At 44.7% G+C, this 24,870-nt stretch overlaps 1 protein-coding gene across 1 annotated transcript in view; it reads right to left on the bottom strand.

The window, feature by feature from the left end:
- Nucleotides 1-1,537: 1,537 nt before the first annotated feature.
- sema5ba (sema domain, seven thrombospondin repeats (type 1 and type 1-like), transmembrane domain (TM) and short cytoplasmic domain, (semaphorin) 5Ba) overlaps nt 1,538-24,870 on the bottom strand; it is a 161,296-nt gene continuing 137,963 nt past the window's right edge. Inside the window, 11 exon segments of the mRNA XM_030080367.1 lie at nt 1,538-4,597; nt 7,286-7,491; nt 8,278-8,322; nt 9,350-9,487; nt 11,810-11,980; nt 15,174-15,386; nt 17,837-18,062; nt 18,991-19,138; nt 20,386-20,529; nt 21,496-21,680; nt 22,273-22,390. Coding sequence (XP_029936227.1) covers nt 4,421-4,597; nt 7,286-7,491; nt 8,278-8,322; nt 9,350-9,487; nt 11,810-11,980; nt 15,174-15,386; nt 17,837-18,062; nt 18,991-19,138; nt 20,386-20,529; nt 21,496-21,680; nt 22,273-22,390 — 1,771 coding nt within the window. The 3' untranslated portion in view covers nt 1,538-4,420.

Here is a 24,870-nt window from a genome sequence, read left to right as displayed (position 1 = left end):
CTTCACTGGCCACTTTGACAAGCCGCTCGATATTCTTATGGGCCAGATTCAGGTTCCCAAACCAGGCCAAAATACTAACGAATGAATAGAAACTGCGTCTACATTTGGTTGGAAGCTCAATTTTCTGTCAAACACTGGACCCAATACTTGTGATTTTCCACCAGGTCAATTTCATCCCCCTCAACATCTCTCAGTTCTGGGTTGTGTGCCAACTTCCTAAAGTCAAAGATCGTGTCCTTGGGTTCAGACACATTCAACTCAAGAAAAGACTCATTGCACCGTGACATAAAGTCAACAAATATTGGCCCATGACCTAGTTCCTCTCTTTCCAGGAGGCTAAGAATCACAGAATCAACAGCAAACTTTTTAATGTGTCTGTTCTGGTGTTTACTTTGACAGCTGATTGTGTAAAGAATATAAAGGAGGGGAGACAGAGCACATCCCTCAGGTGAGCCAGTGGATGAGTGACACCATTAACTCTAATGCATTTTGACCAATCTGGGTAAAAGTCTACAATCCATCCACTGACATTCATATCAAGAAAGGAAGTTTCTCTGCAAGCTGATATGGTTGAATGGTATTACAAGCCACAAACAGAGGCCTGGATGGGTCAACGGATCCCAAAGGTGATGATACAGGTCAGTTTGGCGTCCTCTATCCCTCGTCTGGCCCTGCAGTGTGAGCATGCTGTCGAGAGTCAAGTGACGTGCTGTGGAGCGGCCTGTTTTTTTCAATCCTCTCAAAAACCTTCATAACTAAAGATGTAAGAGCCACAGACTTGGGGTCATTTAAGATCTTTGGGTTTTTGCATTTAGCAATAGGGACACCGGTAGAGTGTTTCCACGTCGCTGGTATCTTTTCTATCTGACGAGATTTCAAGAAAATTAAATTTAAAATACTGCCGTGCTGTTCTGCACAAGTCCAAAGCACTCTGCCACAAATTTCATCAGGGCTCGAGCTCTCTCTGCAATCTGTGTGCCTTAACAGCTTTACAACAGTGTCAACAATAATGGTAATTGCTGCCTGGACTTGGTCTTGTTCTTCAATTCGTCTGTTGTTTGTTCTTTGAAGTCATGTTTTTTCAAACCTCTGACAGAACTCATTTCAGCCGTCAGCCAGTTGTATATTAGAGTTAAAGTCATTAAGAGCGACTGGCCTCCACCCCCTCTCATGGCATCCTGTCATTAGTTTAGCTCTTGGGTTTTTAAAACTCGGCCTCAATCTTATCCTTTTGTCTTCTTGATTTCAGCCTTTAACTCTTTATTAATTTCTCCCCCCTTTTATTTCATCACCTCTATTAAAAGCTGCTTTCCTTTGACATATAAGCCCTTTTAATTCTTTTAAATTTCCTCTTAAATTATGTCTTAAGTATTGTCTATAGGGGATGTTGTGTTTTTATTGATTTGCTGCAGCACCAAATTTCCTCTGAGGGATTAATTACGTTTCCTACTACTGCTTCTAAATACTTGCAAGCATTGACCATAATCCCATATTAAACCCCAAATCCCAAAGCCCTAATTCAGACATTTGACGCTGCTGTGTTGGCATCAAGGTTTATTATCCTTTATAATGTACAATATACAAAAATATAGAGTACCAAAAAATTCACAGTGTCTAAAAGGCAGTGATTACAGTCTACATGACAGGTCTAACAGTACACCTGGTAAGTTGCATAGAAGGGCACCGAGCCTCACATCGCAGGGAACAGAGCTCAAAACAGACCAATCACAGAAGACTTGACTTGTTTGGGTTATCCAATCGGAGGCATCGAGACTTCTCTGACCATGGCTAGACAACATGCTCTTTAGATTCGGCCGAGATAACTTCATTATCTTACATAACTCCATTTCATGTGATATTTTTTGGATGATACAGTACACAGTGACACACAAAGCTGTTTTGTTTTCCCTCGGAGGTACTGCGTTTCTGAGGCAGGAAGAAGAAATCGGATCTTTGCGCTGTGTTTTAATCAGACCCGACGTGTGTTTGACCAGCTGGGGAAGGTCACAAGCCACGGCCAGTCGGTCACATTGTGGAGCTCTGTCCCCAAACAAACCTCATGGTTGGTGTGTACTTAGCTGCTGCACTTTTTTTTTTTTTTTTTTTTAAACAACTATAAGGCTTTTAAAACAAACAGTGTTAGCTATACAATATACAGGTACATTTACATGATCCTAACCTCTTCAGGGTCATTAAATGGGCTGCAGAAGGCTGTCTCTCCTATATACATATAGAGCTCTCATCTCGTGCGTGTACAGTAGCTGAACTGAAAAAGCATCGCTGGGTTAGCATTCATTGGACAGGCAATAATAATAAAATATAGCTCAGCTGTGAAATGCCCTTTATAAACCAAGCTTTGACTATAAATAGTGTCTTTCCCACCCCCGGGAGGGCCGGAGCCTCTCCTTAACTTACATTGATTAACATCTCATACACGAAACATAGAAAAACCAGTAGAATGCCAGGAGTGTGGTCGACAGGATGTGGAAAAAAAAAAAAAATGCACATACCCCTTTAGAGATCTCCTCATATATAGCAATATGTATGAAAGCATTTACATTGTACAAAATACAGAGTTGCGCATTCAAGCGTGCAGGCACACACACACACACACACACATACAAGGAGATATACATCCAGGTGCATGTGTGGACACGTACACCCACATACTGTATTCTCACACACACACACACACACACACACACACAAACAGTCACACACACACACCATTATTGTGTCCTCACGCAAGCATGCTTATAAGCAAGCATGATTTAGTATTGTTACGAGAGGGACTCAGTTGATTTTTTTGTTACGGTCAGACTTTGTAAAAAACCATAGCAACAGTGAATATTGTCCTCAACGTGTATCTTTTTTTCCCCCCTATTTGTTAACGTTTCATGTATTGAAGATGAAGAAGAAAATCAAGAAAACAAAAGGAATGTATCCATTCAGTGAAGTGAAAGATGAGAAAAAAAAGAATTAATCAGCTATCCCTTATTTGCTTTAACAAAATATTTCCATCTATGCTACTGCTCGTCTGAGCATAAAACAAATACCTCTCGCCTTATAAAAACAAACAAACAAACAAACAAAAAAAAACATTAAAAAAAAAGAACAAGTGCCACTCTACTAGCTTATTCTACCTCATATGACCATAGAAAACCCAATCCAGTTGTTCAGCACACTGGTCATATCTAATATGACCACCGAGCCATTTAGCACTCAGTAGAATCAATGCAGCCATTGGAGAATCAAGGCAATTTCCTTCCAGAAGTCCTCATCATTCTTGGAAAAAAAAAAAAAAAAAAAAAAGAGAAGAAATAGAAAAATCAATCTGACCCCTGCCCTCTATTGCATACAGGCACCCAAGGCATTCCCAAAGCTTTATGTACAGTGCACTGTCAATATAGACTCTGTTTCCCACAACCCCCCTTGCTCTGCCTCGTTCAGACTTTACGAGTTAACGTCCTTGTCCACAAAAGCAATGAGGCGTGAGACTCCATCCATTAGCAGGTTTAGAGAATTATTCTCTCCAACTGTGTGTCTGTGAGGAGTAATGATGTGTCACACAGCCGCTGCTGCCCGGTCGCCCCGAGTCCTGCAGCGACTGCTTCGCATTGCCAACCAAAAACTTTATTGACTCTGAAGTTCTTATCTTTTTTGTCTCGTGAAATACTAACAATGGGGGAGGGAGGTGCGGGTGTATTCACCCCAAATGACAGCGCAGATATCGATCTCTAATTTAATTCAGTATCGACTTTCATTGAGTTTTCTCTTTTGTTGTTGTTCTCGCTCCCCGCTGAAGCAAGGACATAATGATATGCGCCGTTTGTTCTCAGTAACTGCTTTTGTTGTTAAGGGACTCCAAGTTCATTACGGGATGATAACTCTGGGTTGGAGAGTCGTAAAAATGTGACCCAGATCCGGGGGAAAAGTGTTAATGTGTAATGTTCCGCTCCGGTGCGTCTCCGGCACGCTGGATGTTTGAATCAACACCTTTGCCGAGGTGTTGTGGTGGCAATGTTCTGTTTTACACCAAAACTCATCACGCCGGAGTTTTCCACAATCCCCACAGAAAGCGCTGGGTTGACTCTGCTAGATCCAGCGAGATCTTTATAAAAACATACCGCCCAGTCGTTGCATAAGTCCCTGACTCCACCATGACACGAGTCCATGTGCACTTTCGTCCAAACCCGCGTCCCCTGCTGAGGGCAAGTGGAAAGTTCCAGATATGCCCTTGAACACACAAACCCTACCATGCGTAAGAGACTATGGGAGCATGGAGAGGGGTGATGGCGAATAGAGGAACTTGGCCAAGATCTGAGGAGCGCTGCAGTTCAGTTCATGTCAGTTCAGTTATGTCACCGTGGCATTCGGGGTGTCCATTTGGGGCGGTGACAGGGGAGCGGAGGGGCGTGTCTCAGCTGTTGTTGCTGTGGTTATAGGTCCTGCAGGGGGAAGGGGAGGAGTTGGGCTGGTAGTCGAATTTGCCCAGCGCCGTGGGATAGTAGGTGGTGGTGTAGACGTTCGTCTGCTGAAGCGGAGTTGGGTAAAAGTTGGACCTCTCGTCCGGCAGCAGGTTGTTCTTATTCAGCGTCTGGAAAGACAGACCAGAGAAATGCAGGAAATATGAGCTTAAAGCTTCAGTTATTCAATATTTCATGCCATATTACTGAACATTTTCAGGAAATCAGCACACCGCTGGAAACAGCACACCTTCGCACACCATGCTCTACATTTTATGAACACGGTACGCATAATGCTACAGTAATTTTTACCCCCGTGTGAATAAAACACCTCCGCTAGCCTTTAGGTTGCAGCGAGTGCATGCCAAGTGTATTTATAAGCAAGGCGGACCACTTTGACAAATTTAATTTAGTACATGTCAACCATAATCAATACGCACATTTATGAGATGGCATGAATTTACTGCAGCTCCCCTTTAATAACAACACGGCTAAAAAACACATTTTATTCTAATGCAATTGCCGAGTCTCTGGTAAAAGCCAAACATAAGGTGAAACACTTTCCAGGGGAAGCATTAGACTAATGTAATCCATCTGAACAGCCCTGGGGCCCAAAGCAAGAAGGTAATCAGGTTAGACTCAGTCAAATACACAACGGTGGCTGTCAGAAATTGGCCTGAAGGAGAAGGAACTTGGTGAATAAACAGTGTTGTAATGACAGAGTGACAGCGACAGCACCATACCAGATAGAGCAGGGTCCGGCCTCCCCTTCTGGTCATTAACAGCTAATGAGCTGGGGCTCTCAGCACCACAATGGCTCTCATCACTGTGCCCAGACAGCACAACAACAACAACAACAACAACGACAACAACAACAACAGTACATCAGTGTGCTTGCTGTCTAAATCCAGTGATAGGTCATTTTGGTCGACACTTCAGGGGTTTGATACGATCTGCCAGGAAACACCAGACTGGGCCCCTGGTGGGACAGACTGATTCCTGGAAGGCTAATTTATGTGTTGACATGAAAGACAACTGTTGGTGAGTAAGCCCCCTCAAAGCCTTGTTCAAAATGTGGCAGGGAAAATAAAGTTTCATTGTGTTATTAGTCGACTGCCAATTCATTTGAGCGGGTCACACAGAGTGATTCTCGAGCAGATCAACTCTGGAGGTAAAAATCAAATCCACAACTCACCACGGGGAATTTATTTTTTTGGAAGTATTATGCATCAACTGCGCCGTGAAAGTGTGAGTGTGTGTGGTTTGTGCCTCTGCAGAAGCTATTAAGTTTATGTGATTCTAACTTTGTTTTCATTCCAAAATTCCTGTTAAGTGCCACATTACCGATGATCTAAAAACAAATTCCACCAATCAGAGACGTTGCTGTTGCATAAAGATGTTAATGCCGCGTGCATTTCATTTGGGAAGGAAGGCAGAGCTTGGGAAGATTCCCATCGGTAAGACTGGCAAGTTCATGTCAGCTGGAAAGCACAATAAGTGAACAGGGAAGTAAAGTAAACTAATATCACTATTCTTCAGGTTTATATCAAAAGGTAACACAAATAAATCATTAACAAAACATGCCTTTTATGATAGGGTTTGTTTCGTTAAATAAAAACCATGCATGATAAAAGCATTTGACTTTATTTGCATTTAACGGTCAGTTACTTCTGCATTATTGACTTTCTAGTGTGATACGGGAGCTGTCAGAGAAATGTGAGATTCAGAGTTGTGATTCCAAGTTCGATGTCTTTGTGAATGCTATTTACTAGTCGACCATGGTAGTTGTGATAAACACCATATAATGAGAACATGGCATAACTGCACAAAAGGTGAGTGTTGCTAGTCTGATGTGTCAAACTGTCAAACTACAACACCAACTAGAGCGATATCATATAAGGCACTGTATCTATAAAATCAACTTCAGACAAGGGGTGCAAAAAAACAATTATTTTGAGGCATGTAGTTATTCCTTGTAAAACGCTGTGAGCGCACAGTCTTGTACTTGTGTTTTTGTCCATTTTTTCTCAAAATAGGGGCTGTGAGTCAGTCTTTATAAGGTCATTACTCATCTTGTAACTGGATGGATCGGTTCAAGCCCCAGAACTCTTATATTCTTGGGGTTTCTCTGGAAGAAACGAGCGGGGGCAAAGCACTCCTGGAAGCAGACCTGACTGACTGTTGCACTCTATTTCAGTGGTAGAAGGCTGCTTGGGGAAAAATATCACAAAAAAAAAAGAGGTCATCCGGGGCCAACTTGTCCTTGCTGACAAAAAATGAGACGAAGCTGAAGACGGAGGTCAACATGAGCCTCTTGTGTCAGATCAGTGAAAGTGTTTGGACCTCCGGTGACTAGTTCCTCCTACTTGTTTGAGGCATGAGTGCAGCTAGACCGATGGCTGAGGGAGGCCAAGGGCTGACTAGCGCTTTAGCAAGCTAATGGAGCCCATTAATAAGGCGTCGCGCTGTGGGCAGTTAAAGAGGCCTAAAGACGTGTAGGTTCTGCATAGGAACAAAGTGGAATGGAAATGAAGAGTAATTCATCTTCTGTGGTTAGTGTTCTATTGAGATAAATGCATGAATAAAAGCTGTAAATAAAACATGAATTGCATTCATTGCCCTTGAATGTCGACGATTTATATCCTGTGTGTCATGTATGTGTAAAATACTGCGTAAATTGCAGAATGCAATGAATTATTCTCAATATTATTATCATTATAAGCTGTAGTAGGACTTATCTCTTTATTCTTATTTGTGCATCTGCTGTTGAAACACAACAACGAGGCACCGCATGTGTCTGCAAGTGGACCGTCCCGTACCTTAAACTCCATGGGGGTGTACTTCTCGTTCTTTGGTGTGGTGTTGCCCTTGTAGTTGAGGTGGTTGGGGGTGGTGGGGTGAATGACGGCCGACTCTGGCGAGGGCTTGTGGAAGCGCTGACAGTACACATAGACCAGGAAGGACAGAAGCCCCGCCCCCAGGAAACAGGACACACCCGTGGCGATCAGGTGGATGGAGGTGAAAGCTGGGAAATGAAGCGCATACATGGAGGGTTATTAAAAGCCCACAGCTCATATTGGCATACTGTCTCCACACTGCACTTTAACATGTATTAAGTGTTTTTTTTTTTATTATTATTTTATATGAGGGACTATTCTAGCTAAACATGACAGCTATACATGAGTATCAAATATATATCAAGGCTGTTTTCAGGTGAAACGTTACATTTGGTTATGACTGGCTAAAAAACTTCCAAGCAACTTTTTTTTTTCAATTATAAGAGTATACAGAAACTTTCACAAAGGCTCTGAACATCTCTTTGCCTTTTCAAAGACAAAACCATATCCACTCCTATTCTTCTATTTCCTATTATTCATTTTGAGGTTACAAAAACGGCTGCAATTTTGATGTGAGTCAGGCACATGAATCACAAATCATGAATGGGCCCCCATCTGTTATAATTCAATACTCGGACATGGCATGTTTCCCAACCTTTGGACTGTTTCAGGTACGTCCACAATAGGAAAGTGCACACCCACAGTGCACATTTCCACCGACTAGTGCATGGATGAATGATGCAGTTGGGACGGAAATAAACATTCATGAAAATGTGAACATGATGCATGAAAACACATATCCTGCTCAAACATTTGTGGAAACACAAATGGGAACAATACCGCAGTTGCACACATGCACATAAATGCACACAATCACACACACACACACACACACACACACACACACACACACACACGCACTCACACACGCACGCACATACACACAAAGTGTAGGCAGCTGTTAATCCACTTACCTCCACAGTGTTGGTCCTTATCAAAGCCAGATGCAGGGAGAATGACTGCAGAGAGGAGAGGAACACAGGGTCAGACACACACACACACACACTCACAAACACACACTTGCACACATACGCGCATACACACACACAGTCACGCTGGAGGGGTCTTATCCTCCCTCGAGAAACAGCCTTCAACACACAACAACAACCAGTGATTGTAACATCAGGGGAGTTAACACATGCAGAGGTATAAACAAAAACACCAAATGAGAAATTGAAATGTGGTTTGAATGTTGTGAAACCTCTCCAGGGGGGCACTTTCTCATCAGTAAATTCCAAACTTTTTCAACTGGCGTCCCAGAAAAAAAAAAGAAAAGAAAAAAAATTTATATATATATATTGCAGCATTTAGTGAAAAAGCACCCCCGTTCCATAAGATTTAACCTCTGCAAGGATAGAGCTGCTGATAGAGACAGCAGGGCGATCAATTACAGCTAAAACATTTCTTTCCCTCCACAAATTCTAGCAGGAAAGGAGAAGAGGTAACAGGAAGGAGGGGAGGATGGCCAGGCGATGCTTTAATTGCAGCACAAAGGGGTCGCCTGATTAATTTTTTGGGCTAATATTTCAGCTTCCTTACCACCACCTTCCCTCTGCGAGTGACCTTAAGCGATCCATCCATCGCCTCATCTAAATTTGTAATAAAATTAGATGTGATTTGGTGTTGTGACAATCCATTAATATTAATTGCCATCGTCTAGATTCATTAGGTATTCCGAGTCTGGTGAGGCTGATGCTGGCAGGCCATGAAAGATCATTCCAGGAGAAACTTTTTAAGGATGTCATCAGCATAACAAGGTGCACTCAGGCTGACTGCGGCGCACGCTGACTTGTTGGATTCACAGGCACTTAATTATAGTTAATTAAACAGAAACGGGGGAGTATGGCGCTCAAAAGGGGACGGCGGATGTGTGTGAGCGCGCGAGTGTGAATGATAATGATGGAGATGCTGGCCGTGACAATGCCATGATATGAGTGCACGCTCGATGATGGCGGACGGTGTGTATCCCGGGTCTGGCTGACTCACCGGGTATCTCGTTGCAGTCCCTGCGCTGGGTGCTGTTTCCCACGCAGGGGGTGCTGCCTTGAGCCCCGCACACCCGACTTCTCATCTGCAAGCCTGAGTCATCACAGGCCGACCACAGCGACCAGGCCATCCAGCCGCCTATGGGAGAAAAAAAAGGAAAAGAAAAGGAAAAAGACAGACACACATGGCCGTCAGTGCAAACTCAGGCAAGCGTGAGGCCACCACAAACTCAGACGGTGTGAAACCCCAGCTTGGAAATCGGTTTTCCCACCCAGGCTACATGAAACAAACTGGCCCAGTGGTCGCAAACAGTCCCGGCCAGCCAAACAGCCAAAGAGCCCAAATACACCAGAAAGTGTTTGTGATGTAAACAGGATTGGGGGAGCGAACCCGCGGAGAGTTTGTTTAGTGCATAGCGGAGATGTTTGTCTCCCGAGCCAAGCTTTAGTGTTGTATCCCCGCAGCAGGCGTCTGAACGGTAAACAAAGGCTCCTGCCCGAGAAGAAAAGAAAATCCCAATTCGTAGCCCCCTTGCCTGGAATTGTACACTTGCTGCACTCTTTCACCCCGTGTTTAAAAGCACTGGAGTGGAGTGAGCACGGGCTAGTGAAATGAAAGGGAGATGAAAAAGCAGGTTTGTTATTCAGGGTGCTCTCAAGTGTGCAATTTTGGCAGAGAAGGCCTGGGTAGAGGCAGAAGACAGGGTTTTTATGACGGGACCTCCTCTTTTACCTTTCCTGTCAGTCTGGCATTCGCTGACAGGCTGCTCCGTCTCCACCATCTGCTCTCCTCTCGCCTCACGGCCATCTAAAACACACGACACACTCCGACCGTCTCAACTCCCGTCTGTGTTTAATAACCATGCATTACCGCAGCTCGCTTTAATTGCTTCATTTATTTCCATTTTTTATTTGTCACTCCGGCGACCTGCGTGACTGTACCGTGGAGGTGGAGGCAACGCTGAGCCACGCCGGCCTCAGGCTCCTCTTTAGTATTCTGTCCCTCCAGTCCTCCCTGCTGTCCTCCATTACTGTGGGACTCTAATCAAGTGACCTGTGACAGGGGCATCAAATAGCCCTGTGACTGACAGCCAGTCTTTACCTGATTATAAATGCACTGGGCGTCGCGGCACAGGGAGGACCCCGGTGGATGACCAATGCTGTGCCTGTCAATAAACGAATGGATGTGGAGACGGAGCGGGGCCGGCGAGGTCGTTAGTGCGGCAGACAGTCAATCCATGCAGGCCTAACGGGAAGCGTTAGCCACGTCAAACAAGAAAACATTAACCTGATGAAGGAGGCTGATTAGCATCTGGGCAAAGGGAGAGAAAATACAGAAAGCCATTTACCTTTCTTTGTCTGTAATTACCAGGGAGGCTGACTGTAAGCATTAGTTTCAGTGTGAATGACAGCTGGGCTAATTCGAAATGAAAAGCGGTTGAGGAAAAAGACAGTTAAGGGGAAGCAACTATTTAATTTGGGCATCCATCGTCTGCTCAACTAAGAAGCACAGGTGACATTTCAGCGCACACACACACACACACACAAACAAACACGCACGTTCACACATACATGAACACTTCCAGTGATGAATATTTACCCAGACCTTATTTGTGTTTCAGCAAAAGGAATAAAGAAAAGATTAGAAATCACATTATTCGAAACAAAGGGAGAGAGGCTGGCTGATATTAAAGCCTGGCTCTAATCGGAGTCGTGCTGAACCTTATTATGAGTTCCGATGCTGGAACTTTCTTTCCTGGATTAGCAGGCAGATCTGTCATAAATATTTCAGCGTCCTTGTGGGAGCAGATTGAGATCGGAGGGGGGGTGGGGGGTGGGTATGGAGAGCCTTGTTATACATCTCACATCTCATCATCAGACGGCAGGAGACTATGGGAGATGCGAGCCTGGCCTCCAGACAAGAAAAAGCTTTTGAAAAATGTTGGATGAATGGGCACAGTTCTCAATAGTTACTTTGCACGATGCAAACAAGACACTTTGCCATATGCTCGCTTTACAATATATACAATAACGCACACAACAATTTAGCTTTTAAACCTGACGATGCATTATGCATTATTTCTGCATGGTAAATACAACAATCCTGGTTGACTTCTGTTTAAACCTCTCCAAAGTGGTTTCCATTTGGCTCCCTCCCAGCTCTCACCCACAGTTCTGTTCAAAGCAGAGGCACAGCAGGGAATGACATGGCAGGAAGATGGGTTGTTTTCTCAGTATGACACTATCTATTTATTTATCCATTTCTATATCTAAGAACCGGCTTATTCATTAGAGGGAGATGAAAGAGGCAATTTAGCAGAGGGGATGACACAGAAAAGAAACCACGGAGGAGATGCGATTGCCTACCTGTGGGAGTGATGAAAGAAACCCTGATCATCGGAGTCGTGTTTTTGCCTGTGTGTGTGTGTGTGTGTGTGTGTAATTGGGTAAGCAGCCTTACCGTCGCAGGTGTGCGTGTTACACAGGGCCTCTTCGGTGTGCAGTCCTATGCAGATGTCCCCTCCGCTGGTGGGGGCGGGGTTGTTACAGGAGCGAGTCCGCTGGTAGTGACCGCCGCCGCAGCCCACAGAGCACTGGGACCAGGACGACCAGCAGGACCAGGCGCCGTTCACTGGCACGAACACACACACACACACACACACACACACACACACACAGACATAGCATGACGGCTTATTGCTTCCAACATGTCCTAAAGCCTAGGAAGTACATATCAGCTTTTCAAGAACAAAGACAAATAGACGTGTAATCCTTCAGGAGAAGCTCAAACATAAATCAGTCACCAAAATTGTTGAGGTTTGCATGAGGTTTTCACATGACGAAGCCAACATGCACTAGCGTTAGACCTGATAATGTGATGCAATGCACAGTGTTCTCATTCTGTGTGTTTTAACCCTATAAAGCCTGAACTATGAAAGAATTGGCAGAAAATTCCAATTTTTTGAAAATGAACCCTTTATTTAGTCCTATAACAAAATATATATAAAAAAATAAAAATAAAAAATATGTTATTACGCAACCTATCTGGTGTATGATATATGATATGTACTTGAAGTGCCAATGGTATGGTCCAGGGTGAACAGGGGAAGTGTTCAAAGGTATACAACAGTATTTTGGTCAAGTATTGATTAAACTGAAAACGGAAAACGGAATTGAAAATGTGTATCATATATGATACGAATGGCTTTATAGGGTTAATAGTCACATTTTGCCTTTTAAAGTATTACTAAAGCCCAAAGCCAAGTCTCTATGAAGCCTGACCTCTAATGGCGAAAGGTGATGTGCCTGGCAGAACAACAGGTGATGTTAAGTTCCACTTGACTGTAATAAGCCTGGCGTAAATTGGTATATTTAGATTTTCAATTTCTGTTCAATCTGCATATATTTTCATGTTTCATCATTTTTCATATTATATATTCATTACTTCTCATTCATTTTCTTTTCATCTCAGCGTGTTTTACTATTATTTTTGCACACACTGCACACACGCTGTATATTCCTACTTAATATGCTCCAATAAGCGCTGGTAGTGCTCGGTTTGAGATCACACTGTTTGTTCATATTCTATTTTGTCTTTCCTGTGTCCTGTCTTTCGCTGTTAAGGCAACCCAATTTCTCCCGCAGGGACGATTTAGGTTCCATCTAATCTAATCCAAAGAGCGTGACTGACTGATTGACTGGCTGTTTGACTGACTGGTGTCCATTGGACTGATGGCGAGAAGCTGCGTTGCCAGGTAACGTCACAGTGCTGCAGAGGAGTCCATTTGCTCAGTGGATTAGTGTGAAGCTGAGACTGAAACAGCCTGTGACCATTTAACTGACTGGCTCTCGCTGCCAGCCACCGCTCTGCCTGCCTGACCGACTGATTCTTTCACTGACTGCCTGGCTGACTGGCTGACTTATTACCTGAGTGACTGTGTAACTGCTTAACCGACAGACCAACCCTGACTGACTGGTGCTTGACTGACTGTCCGACTGGTTTTGTGAATGCCTGACCAACTCATTTTGTGACTGATTTATTACCTGAATGACTGTCAAACCAACTGCATAACTGACTGCCTGGTTACTTGATTGCCTCACTGGCTGACTACATGACTTGCTGACTGCCTGACAGACTTACTTACCGAATGTTTACCTAACTTACTACCTGCCTGAATTAATGTCTGACATACTGACTGCCTGACTACTTGACAGACTGACAAGCTGACTGAATGAATGACTGATTGCCTGACTGACTGACTGAAGGACCGACTTAATGGCTGACTGACTCTACAACTGACTTTATGAATGTTTCACTAACTTACTACCTGATTGATTTGTTGCCTGACAAGCTGCTTGACTGACTGACTGACTGGCTCACTGGTTGCTTGACTGCCTGTCTGGCTGGTCAGACTTACTGGCTGCCTGAATGACTCACTGAATGTCTGCTGTCTACCTGAACATCTGACTGACTAACTTACTGAAGTAATGTCTGACTTACTCACTGGTTCTCTGACTGCCTAGCTGGCTTACTACCTGACTGATTTACTTTCTGACTGACTCACACACACACACACACTCTCATACTCCCTCTCCACACGCCAGCGCACGATTCATTTCAATCTCCTCCGTGATCTCTATTGCCTCCATCCTTCTCTCTAATCTCATCATCAATTACTATCTCACACTCATTCTCTCTATTGTCAGTGGCCTTGTCCTTCCCACCTATCTGCCCCAGACAGGCACCGTGAGGCGGGCCCGACACGTGACACCCATGGAAAAGCGCTCGCCGCGGCTCCCGGCGGGAGGCCGGGCCGGCTCGCCCGGGCTGCCTTGTGTGTGCGCGTGTCAGGTGAACTCAGACTGCAGCCCAGCTTTCATGTGAGCACAAATAACTGACTTTTAAATACAGAGGGGGAATCTGATCAGCTTCGCACCAACCGATGATAAATCATTAATTCATAAGGTACGAGTGATAAATATTTATGGCAGGCTCTTAATAGAAATTCAGGGATGTCTCTAAGGCCAACTCTTTTGTTTATGTATGTGCTGTGTGTGTGTGTGTGTGTGCATGTATATTTCTATCTAAATATAAAAGTGCAATCCAGGTTCTGTGAATGCATCCACTGCTTTTGTGTGTGTGTGTGTGTGTGTGTTTGCTTGTCTTAAGTCCAGTTCAATGAGCGTAGCCTGTCGCTGGTGGGCAGCACTCTTCTATTTGAGCTGATTACGGCCTGACGAGGAGCTCGAAACGGCAAACCTGATCTGCCCGAGAACTCTCCCTCCACTGCTGCTGTCGTTACTGCTGGTAACCATTAGCTAATGAAGCTAATGATCCACTCAGCAGCACTTTGGTACTGCTGTCTCGCTCTCTCTCCCTCTCCCTCTCTCTCCCTAACTCTCTTTCTCTCTCTCTCTCTTTCTCTTTGTTCTTTATAAACTCATGCACAGGGTAAGAAAACAGCCAACAGTTTTTTTTAAATGCAAAGATGGATTACCAACCAAAATGTAGGAGTTAACTACGTAGGTTTCTTAAAAAGTGTGTGTGTGTGTGTGTCTTTTTTAGCTGTGTGTCTCTGGATTTGCATTTGCATTGTTTCAGTTTTCTTCTTTCCTGAACAAATGTGTCTTTGGTCTGTTGCTTTACTGCCCTTTGACAGACCAAGACTTGATTTAATTGACAGAAGGTTCGGGCTCACCACGGATTGATTAAGTTCCCAAGTCGTGCTTACCACTAGAAAGCTGTGCCTGAATGGCATTTTTAAGTGGGGAGCTAATGAGGACGCTAATTAAGTCTGTATTATGAGCAAGTGTCCCCTCCTCACCAGGGCAGGCCTGAATGTTGCAGTCCTGGTACTCTACAGGTGACCCACGGCAGGCTGTGGGGTTGCTCTTCCCCTCTGGGCCGGCGCAGGTTCGCCGACGGGTGCGATAACCTTTGGCGCAGCTCTGGGAGCAGCTGGACCAGGTCTCCCATGACGACCACCCAGCGCCCGCCACTCTCACCACCGGCGTCTTCAGTAGGTCCTCAACAAGGCCTGCAGAGAGAGAGAGTGGTTTGAAAGAAAATGAACAAGTAGAAGAAGAAGAAGAAGAAGAAGAAGAAGTAAACAAATATGGGCTTGAATATAATTTAGACTGAAAGGTACTGAAAGGTTTAAGGCACAAGTGAAGGTGAACAAGCATGCAGATTTATTGACTGCATTTGTAAAACCACCCCAATCTCTATGGTTTTGTCAATGTATCTGTCCTCCTCTCAAACTCTCTCTCTCTCTCTCTCTCCCTCTCCCTCTCTCTTTTGCTCTCTCTCTCATTCACCACACAATTCCCCCCTGTGGGTGTTTCATCAGTTTGTCAGAGTCGATGTGGACCCCCAGGTGGCTGACAGGGGCAGACAGGTAATCGATTCAGAAGTGGGAGGGGGGCATGGAAAAGCCGCTGGTGCAGAGCACTGAATCGTGACCTGGGATAGCCTATCTCTCTCTCTCACTCTCTCTCTCTCTCTCTCATACACACACACACACAGTGCCAGAGGGGAGTGCTGGACTGTGACCCTGTCACTAACAGCATGTAGGGGAGCTAACAGGTCTAGCAGGAGGGCCCTTTCAACATGTCACAGGCCTGCTGGGAGAAATTTAAGCATGGGGCTTCCTTCTCACTGTGTTTATACAGGTGTGGTGTGGTGTGTGTGAGAGTATGCATAAATGTGCATAAACACCAATCTCAGATTTTAGTCCTGATACAGAAATGGTGGATGTAAGTAATTACACGCTTGCCTTTAGACAAACACATCTTATTCTCTTGTATGATTGTTATTCCACCAAATTTCGGCACGCAAGTCCACCTGCAGTTTTGGCGTCTTTTGCATCTCGTTGAGCAGAAGTGGGATATCAGTTTTTTAAGCAATCCAATTTTCTGATTTTTTTGCAATTGCAGTTTAAGTGTGATTATGGCAGAATGTTCAGAAGAGTCGCCTCTCACTGACACAGAGAAACCCAGCAGCTCTGCATCCCTCCTTTTCTGCCTCGGTGGCCCCCAGCACTGCTGCCGCTACATCCCACCAGTCACCTTAACAAGTGCCTAGCAACCACTCCAAACACCCCAGCAACTCCCAAGCAACCACCCTAAATTCCATAGCAACCAGCTAGCGACGTCTTTGCAACCACCCACAAGACCAGAGCAACGCCCTACCAACACCCTAGCAACCATTACAACACCACTAGCAAACACCCAGAACACCATAGTAACTGCTTACCAACATCATAGCAACCATCGGGAACATCTTAGCAACCACCTAGCAACGCCCTAGCAACAGCATAGTGACACCCCCAGATGCCTTAGCAACCATCTGGAACCCCATAGCAACTGCACAGAAATGCCCTGGCAACAACCCAGAACACCCTAGCAAACCCTGCAGCAATCACCCCCAAATACCATAGCATCCAGCTAGCGACATCTTTGCAACCACCCACAAGACCAGAGCAACGCCCTACCAACACCCTAGCAACCATTACAACACCACAGTGATGCCCTAGCAAACACCCAGAACACCATAGTAACTGCTTACCAATGTCATAGCAACCATCGGGAACATCTTAGCAACCACCTAGCAACGCCCTAGCAACAGCATAGTGACACCCCCAGATGCCTTAGCAACCATCTGGAACCCCATAGCAACTGCACAGAAATGCCCTGGCAACAACCCAGAACACCCTAGCAAACCCTGCAGCAATCACCCCCAAATACCATAGCAACTGCCTCGCAAACACCTGGCAACATATCAAAGAAATCACCAACTATGATCGGCGTAACAAAGAGAGAGGCGGTTCAGCACATGGCCAAGCTTTTGGCTCAACAGGCGAGCACATTTAAGGAAAATTTAGAAAATTTAGCCAGTTCTAGTTACATTTATTGTACTCACACCACCATCAGTGGGTATTGTTTTTTGCACTTTGTACTTTTCTGGATATTTTTTTTTAACTCAGTAATTTTTCTTTTACTTAAATATGTTTCTGATGAGCTAATGTACTATGATTTAAGACACATCCATTACAGAGTACAAGTCCGGTGGCTCTCCATAAGTATCAGAAACTGCATCTGAAACTTTAATTGATAAATTGTGTTTCCATTCACTATGAACAGTCACTTTGTGCATGAACTTTATTTTGTTTCCAGTTGAAAGAATCTAGTTGGACCTCTGAATGCATGAAAAGAGTCATAGGTAACACTGTTCTCTTCATCAACCTTTCCACTTATATTTCTTACTACTCTTGCACTAGCAAGCAGGGCATCGAACATGCAGAACTCTTTGCAACACACTTTGCAAAACACATCCAGACTTTGCTATTGATTTGTGAGAGCGTTTATTTTCCATTTGCCCCTCTGACAGCTAACTGATTCAGGAACAGTTAATATCGAATTAGTGTCTTCTTTAGTGATGCACTGAGAACCAGCCGATTGCAGCTGTCAGTTCAGCTGATCAACTCACTGTCAGTCTCGCAGGCTGCTGTGCCGTCGTTGGGACAGAAGCGCGTCTCCACCTTTCTCCGTCCGATCTGCAGCTCATGAGGATCGGCCAGGTGGGCGCGGCACATGTAGCGCATCCTCTGCTCTTGACGGGCCCCGCCCTGTGTAACGTTGACGGGCATCCAGGGGGTCCAAGGGGTGTTCCTCTTCACCTCTGGACACGCCTCCAGGTTACAGGCCTTGTACTCCTGCATGGGAAGGTGGGAGGACTTCAGATTCATAACATTTGATCTGGGACCTAGGGAACTCCAATATGGGCAACCTTTTGTGGCAGTGGATTTTGCATTAATGCTAATAATAAATTATCAATATAATACAATATAATATTTCATAAAAAATTACATTGTATGACTGTATGCACTGCATGGATGTGAATAGAGTGGTGACAATGACTGATGACAATGTCATTCTCCCAAATTCTCTGATTGAGATTATTTCTATTTCATTTAATTATAGAGAAATTAAACAATTCCTCATTTTTCTGGTGGAACTGTGCAACCCTCTTGTGGACTCTAAAACTCACTTTGCAAACCGCTGTCATATATCACACGGCCCCGAAAAAGTATTCTGCATTTTTCTGCACAAAACAAAGATAAATGTGGCATTTTCTTTTGACGTCATTGATTTATCTGACATTTTGCAGACGTCTTTGTAAACAACCGGCTTACGTTGGACATGCTGCCGCTGGACCCACTCCCCCAGATGAGCCATGCGGGGTCATGAGATAAAATAAAACCTGTGGCTCTTTCTTATCTCTGCAGTCCTCACCTGCTTGCCTCAATAAAAATGCCTCCAGTTTATTAGGGGGTTCGTGTTCTGCTCCAACACACAGAGGATCAACACCCATAGATTAATAAGTCTTGACAAAGCCACAACAACCTAATGTCTCTTCACCAGGAGGGATGCAGCTTCAGAGGACATTAATTATATGTTGCCATTAAACTAATTAAACCTCTGCTTTTAGGAGGGAATGGAGGCATATGGAAGGTCGACAAGCTCTTCACTCAGGGATGAGACAAGATTTACAGGTATCATCGAGGTGGAGAACAGGGTTGGGGTACGCGGTGCATGGTGTGTGTACCTGTGCTTCTCTTCATGTGTATGCGTGTTCCTTACCAGTGCACATCCTGGGCAGCTGTTGCCATTCTCACAGGTTCGGACCCTGGAGTGAACACCTCCGCCACACTCGGTGCTGCACTTGGTCCAGGAGCCCCAGGGGGACCAGAAGATGGGCTGAGGGCAGGACACCCCCTCATTGCAGAACCTGAGGGAGGGGAAGGAGGGGGATTATTGATATCATAGAAATTAAGGCGATGTTTATCTCAACTGCTGCTCTCTTTTCTGAGGGAAATAAGCAATGCAAAGACAGCTTTTTGACCTGATATTAAAAAAAAAAAAAAACAGCTCACACACAGCAGCTGTGACATAGTTCAGTACGCAGTATTGTTGTCATGATTGGTCAGCCGATAAAAGAATATATCAGGTTATATCTAGTTATATATCGTATATCCACACAAAAAAGGCTGGTGTGATTATATTCGTGGTACAAACAGGATGAATACAAATCAGATTGTTGAAACTATCTCTCAAAGTGGCTTGAGACACATGTTGAGACATATGTTGTACAAGTGTAGTTGAAATCATGGACTACTTTCTGAAAACTTGTTTCAGAAACAGATTCTGGGCATCTGGGCTTTTAGCAGCTGCTTCCCACAGGATCACATGTAAATATAGCTGGCAGCAGCTGAAAAAAAAAAAAAACACTGTGTGTGAACACAGCCTAAGACAGGATAAATGAAGTCTCTCAGGATGGATTTACCCTTGGCCTTTTAGCTATCCGATAGCGATCTGATCAGCTCAAGATGCATGAAGTGGCTGAGTATAAATGGGGTGTAAGAGTTCAGGTCAGGGGGTAACAATATGTTTTCTATAAACTGTGGGCCAGTAAAGCCCTTTGAAACTGTAAACAGTGATTAAGGGCTATAAATATACTTGAACGTGAACTTGAACTATAAGGCATCGTTTAGCGCCACTATGGTGCTGAATGCTTAATGCCACATTTATAAAACGCAATTTACAATACCTTGCTTGCAAGCATTTCTAGCGTGCACTGCGAAAAGTATCCACCTCAACAACTTATTTAGACTCATATTACATGTAAACCTCTGTTTTTTCTTCAACAAAGTGAAAGAAAACTGACAGTGGGACGAGATAACCCCATTTGATTCCACTGCAGTCATTCCTGGAATTTCTGGAGCAAGTATAAATATGTTGAATTAAGGCAGAATAAGGCAGATCAGCCCACTACTACCAAGAAAATGACACATGATTCAAGAAAATTCTGGGAACAGGCTGAAAGAATTGGGATTATCTTATCCCACTCACAGATTTGTTCACTTGTTTGAGGAAAAACAAGATTTTAACACTGATTACAGGACTAAATGTTGAGCAGAGGCTATGTCAGGCTTCACAGGATCAAGGTTACTTCATTGGCGCCTCTGCTTTTCCTACCTCTCATCTCTGCTTGGCCCCACACACACACGGCCGCCATGTCGTGGGGAGGGGTTGTTGCAGGAACGCTGGCGCAGCTCGAAACCTGTACCACATGTCGTGCTGCACTGTCCCCATGACGACCAGGGTGTCCAGCCTCCATTTCTACGGCAACAGGCAGATGAAAAGTATCAGAAACCAAAAAGATCCAAAACACGTATAACTGCCAGGCATAATTGTTAATTGGTGCTTGAAGCAATATTCTATCAACTGGCGAACTCTAAAACAAAGGGAATAAAAGACATCTTGTCCTCACTTTCTCAAGATATCTGTAATCACTGCTCTAATTTGAGATTCTGGAAACAAGAGCGCAAACACACACAGAGGGAGCTCAATTTGACTGGGAAACATTCTTTCAATTTGCTTAAGTGTTTTGTTCCTGGGTAGCACTCCTCATGATTGCCACTTCCTGCAAAAGCACAATTTAATTTCGACACCTAGGATTAAATCTGGTATAGCTATCCAGTGGGATAAAGGTGCCTAAGCTCTTTGCACCGGCGCTGCTCTGAGTAACACTGATTGCCCAATTCCCCCGCAGACGCAGGCAGAGACGCCTCACAAGGAGAACCAGGATGTCACCTACATTTTTTAATCAAATTCCTCCCGTTCATGATCCTTCTCTTGTTCTGTCGGCACGCAAATTGTACCCTGAGGTGAATGCTTCAAAGTCAATCAGGGCATTGCTGCTACATTAGCAAAGGGTAAAAATAATGTTAGCAACTTGCTTGATCAGAAGCAAGCTCGTTTACCATATGACATGCTCAGTTTGCTAAATATTAGCTTTGCAGTACTGAGAAATTGACAATTGTGGCATAAATTCTTCATTAACATAATTATATTTTTTATATCACATTACTTGCATTGTGACAGGACAACTCATCGTTTGTTATTAGTCTTATAGTATAAGTTTGGCCCCTTTAGTCACTTAAAGCAGTTAGTCATCTTGTCATCATTTTAAAAACTACTACACACCTATAATGCTATCAACATTATCATTATTATTACTCTAATGATGCTGCTGATTATTGTTATCTATGTATTTCTGCATTTATTTATTATTTGTTTCTCTACCTGGAACAGTTGGAGACTTCGATGGTGGGACCCTCACAGTTCTTCCCCCCACAGCGGGGGGCGGGGCTGTCACATGACCTGGAGCGACACAAACAGGAACTGACGCCGTCGACACCATCGTCATTGTTGCAGGGTTGCCATGGAGCCCAGGGTCCAAAACCACCATTGGTGGTCTGGTTCCGCAGCTGGAAATCAATCATGCCGTCATAATTAAGAGTCAGAGCTCGGTGCCAAACATGAAACTGGAGATACTTTCATACCCTTCACACAGTCTGTGTTAGTAAATGCTGTGTGCTTTTATGCATTTCAGAGCATAGGATTTGCTTTGCCAGAGGGGACTTTTCCTTCTAAGTGGGTGAAAAGAATTTTCAGAGGATTATAAGTATGGAGATGTATGCCACAGAGCCAGAAATTCACTTCAGTTCAATATACTTCTATTCAGGTCAATACAATCCAATTCAACACAATCCAACTCAGTTCTCTTCTCAGTTCTTCTCTCCTATCCTATCCTATCCTATCCTATCCTATCCTGTCCTGTCCTGTCCTGTCCTGTCCTATCCTATCCTGTCCTGTCCTGTCCATCTTATTCTATGAGTGAAGATAGTCATGGGCAATGCCAAAAACTTTGACAGGGGACAGACAACATCAGAGGCGAGCCTGAGGCTAAAGGGCCCCATGAGGAGAGGTGTCACAAAGTGTCGCTGTGTCTTTATTGCCGGCTGCCCAGGGGACCCACAGATGCACAGGTCTGCACTCTGCAGACACTCTGGCTCTTACCGGGCACACGGTGATATTCTGCCTCCACTGGCTCATGTTGGAGCTGTCCTCCAGTGTGGTGCAGCGGCGCTGCCGGGAGTCCCAGCCGCAGTAGGGGTCTCTTGCCTCCAAACACAGCCTACAGGGGGCAGGAGAGAGGAGGGAGGTGGTAGATAGAGAGAGTGAGGAGAAGATATTTGGGTCAGTTAAGAGAGTAAAGCTGAGAGCTGACAACTCACTGGTGTCACACTATGACACTAGAAAGTAAATTACATTATACAAATACCTTTATGTTTGCCTCATTAAAATTGACTGACAATGACATGAAAAAGGACTTTTTCAACTTGCTAGATCATTTTCCATGCCAGAACATGCACCAATTTAATAATGACTGCCAGTGTTTATTATTTTTGTGTCTGTTTTTTTTTTTTTTTTTTTTTCATAGTAATCCTATTATTTACATATTCTGGAAAACAGTGCATCTTCAGTGGTGACATCATGCTGAGCCACGAGGCAAGTATTTCAACCATCAAATAGGACTGTTTTTCTCTCCCTAACCGAACAGCCATTTGTTTACACGTTTGAAAGATGCCTCTTTGTGTTAATTCCCACCTTAATAACCTATTTCAACAGAAAACACATGACATTAAGGAAGCAAGAGCCTCTGAGAACGGCATTTACAGGTACCAAATCTGACTTCATCATCCAGCACCTCTCTGCCTCTCCCTCTCCCCCCCTCAGCTCCCGGACCAGCGGCTCCATACATGGTGCAGCAACCAAACAGTGATTAAATATTTGTAAGCTCCCCCAGTAAAACACAGGCTTAATGATGGCTAATTAAATCTAAAGCTGTTAATGACGAGGCTAAGCCGCCAGAGCTGATCTGGATGCCTCAGGAATACAGGATAAAGACATCAACCGAATTACTCCTTTCTCTGAACGACTCGGCTTCAGTTCTCCTTCTGTCTCTGCCTCCCTCCCTTCCGTCTCCTCCACATCCCTCCTTTGTCCCTTCATCTCTTCCTCCTCCTGCTTCCCCTCCCCTCTGCCTTCATCTTTCCTCTCTTCTTCCCACTTGCGTCTCTACTTTCCCTTGCCGTGGCCTCTCTTCCTCCTCTCCTCCCGTCTTTGCGTTCAGCTGAGACTAGAGAGAGAGAGAGAGAGAGAGAGAGAGCTGTTTTCTTCCCTCCTGGCTAAGACCTCCATGGTTTATTTGAGGAACCCTGTACTGTTTTAGCCTGGAGGTTGAGGAATCTCCAAGTGTTGATACAGCAATCTGTGCCAGGTCTGGGTCACAGCGGTGAACCCGAGGTCTGCTTAGATCTAATACAGACATTACTGCTTAGCCAGCACATCAGAGGTGACCCCGAGACGAAAAGGGAAAGAGGAGGGGAGGGGGAACGGAGAACGAGGCCATGTTCTCTGGTGATCTGTGGCACCGCTGGGAGGGCAGCTCTTCCGGCAAAACGCCGTCAAGCGCAGCACATTCACAGCTAACCTTCTCGTGTGTCATTTTAATTAAGTCGCGGCGCTACCCACACGACGCTGGACGCAATCCCCAGCGCAGATGAAACAATAATCATAATGGGGCTGCTCCCAAATTTACAGTTCAGCAAACATAGCCAGTTTTAAAGGCGGGAGGGAGGAGCACGTTGCTATTTTGGCTCAAGGTCAGCCATATTGTGCCTGTGATAACACAGCACTTGTCTTGGCGCCCGACTTTGCCTCGTCATCAGCGCCGCCGTGTTCTCGTTTGGCTCGCTCGCCTCATATACATACACACACACACACACACACACACACAAACAAACTCATAAACAAACCCGCCCGGATGCATTGTTTACCGACACACTCACCATTGACACACACCATTACAGAAATCAGCTGAGTGGAACAATTAATAAGAGCATATTTCAAGGAGGGAATAATATGAAGGGGAGAGGTGGAGGAATTTGAGCAGCAATTAGCCAGTGGGTTAAGTGTGCCAAGAGGCAGGCTGGACGGCCTCTGACCTGATGGAGAGATCCATTTAGTCCTGGCTTTGCCCTGTTTACATTAATTATAGCTGGAGAAATATGCTGGCTGATGAAAAGTGGAGGACCACTGCTGGACCTGAGCGTACAAGTGGTGAGCTCTTTACACCAGAAAAATGTGCCGGCTTTTCACTGCTGGCAGGCTGATGGCAGGGGAGAGGACGGTGCTTTATAGAAAACACACAACAGATAGACATGAAATATATGAGACATACAGAAAGCCACTTTCACGTGTGCAGCTTTCGTTTTGTAATTCGCTGCCATAACAGTCATGTGTGAGCGGCGGCCGGTGTCAAAATGCCGGCAAATCTTTGGCTTGACGCTCCAGCAGCGGTGACATTATCGGTAATTTCTCAAAATAGCCACGTGGGAACATGCTTTCACATCACCGAGTCAAGCACACACAACAGGAGGCTCTGTCGTCGAAGTGTGTGAAGATTGGTAATGAGGTTATTCTGTGCGAGCCGTGCCTTGTAAAAACACAGAAGACCTGATTGAGATATGCTCCGATAAACAGACTCAGTGTCTTCTTCAGATTTGGGCTGACTATGATGACGTATGGTGTTCTGCACCGTTTTCAACAGTT

Source organism: Myripristis murdjan, chromosome 21 (assembly GCF_902150065.1).
Source record: "Myripristis murdjan chromosome 21, fMyrMur1.1, whole genome shotgun sequence".
NCBI classification, from domain to species: Eukaryota; Metazoa; Chordata; class Actinopteri; order Holocentriformes; family Holocentridae; genus Myripristis; species Myripristis murdjan.
The sequence above is the reverse complement of the archived record's forward strand: the minus strand, read 5'-3'. Positions and strand labels throughout refer to the sequence as shown.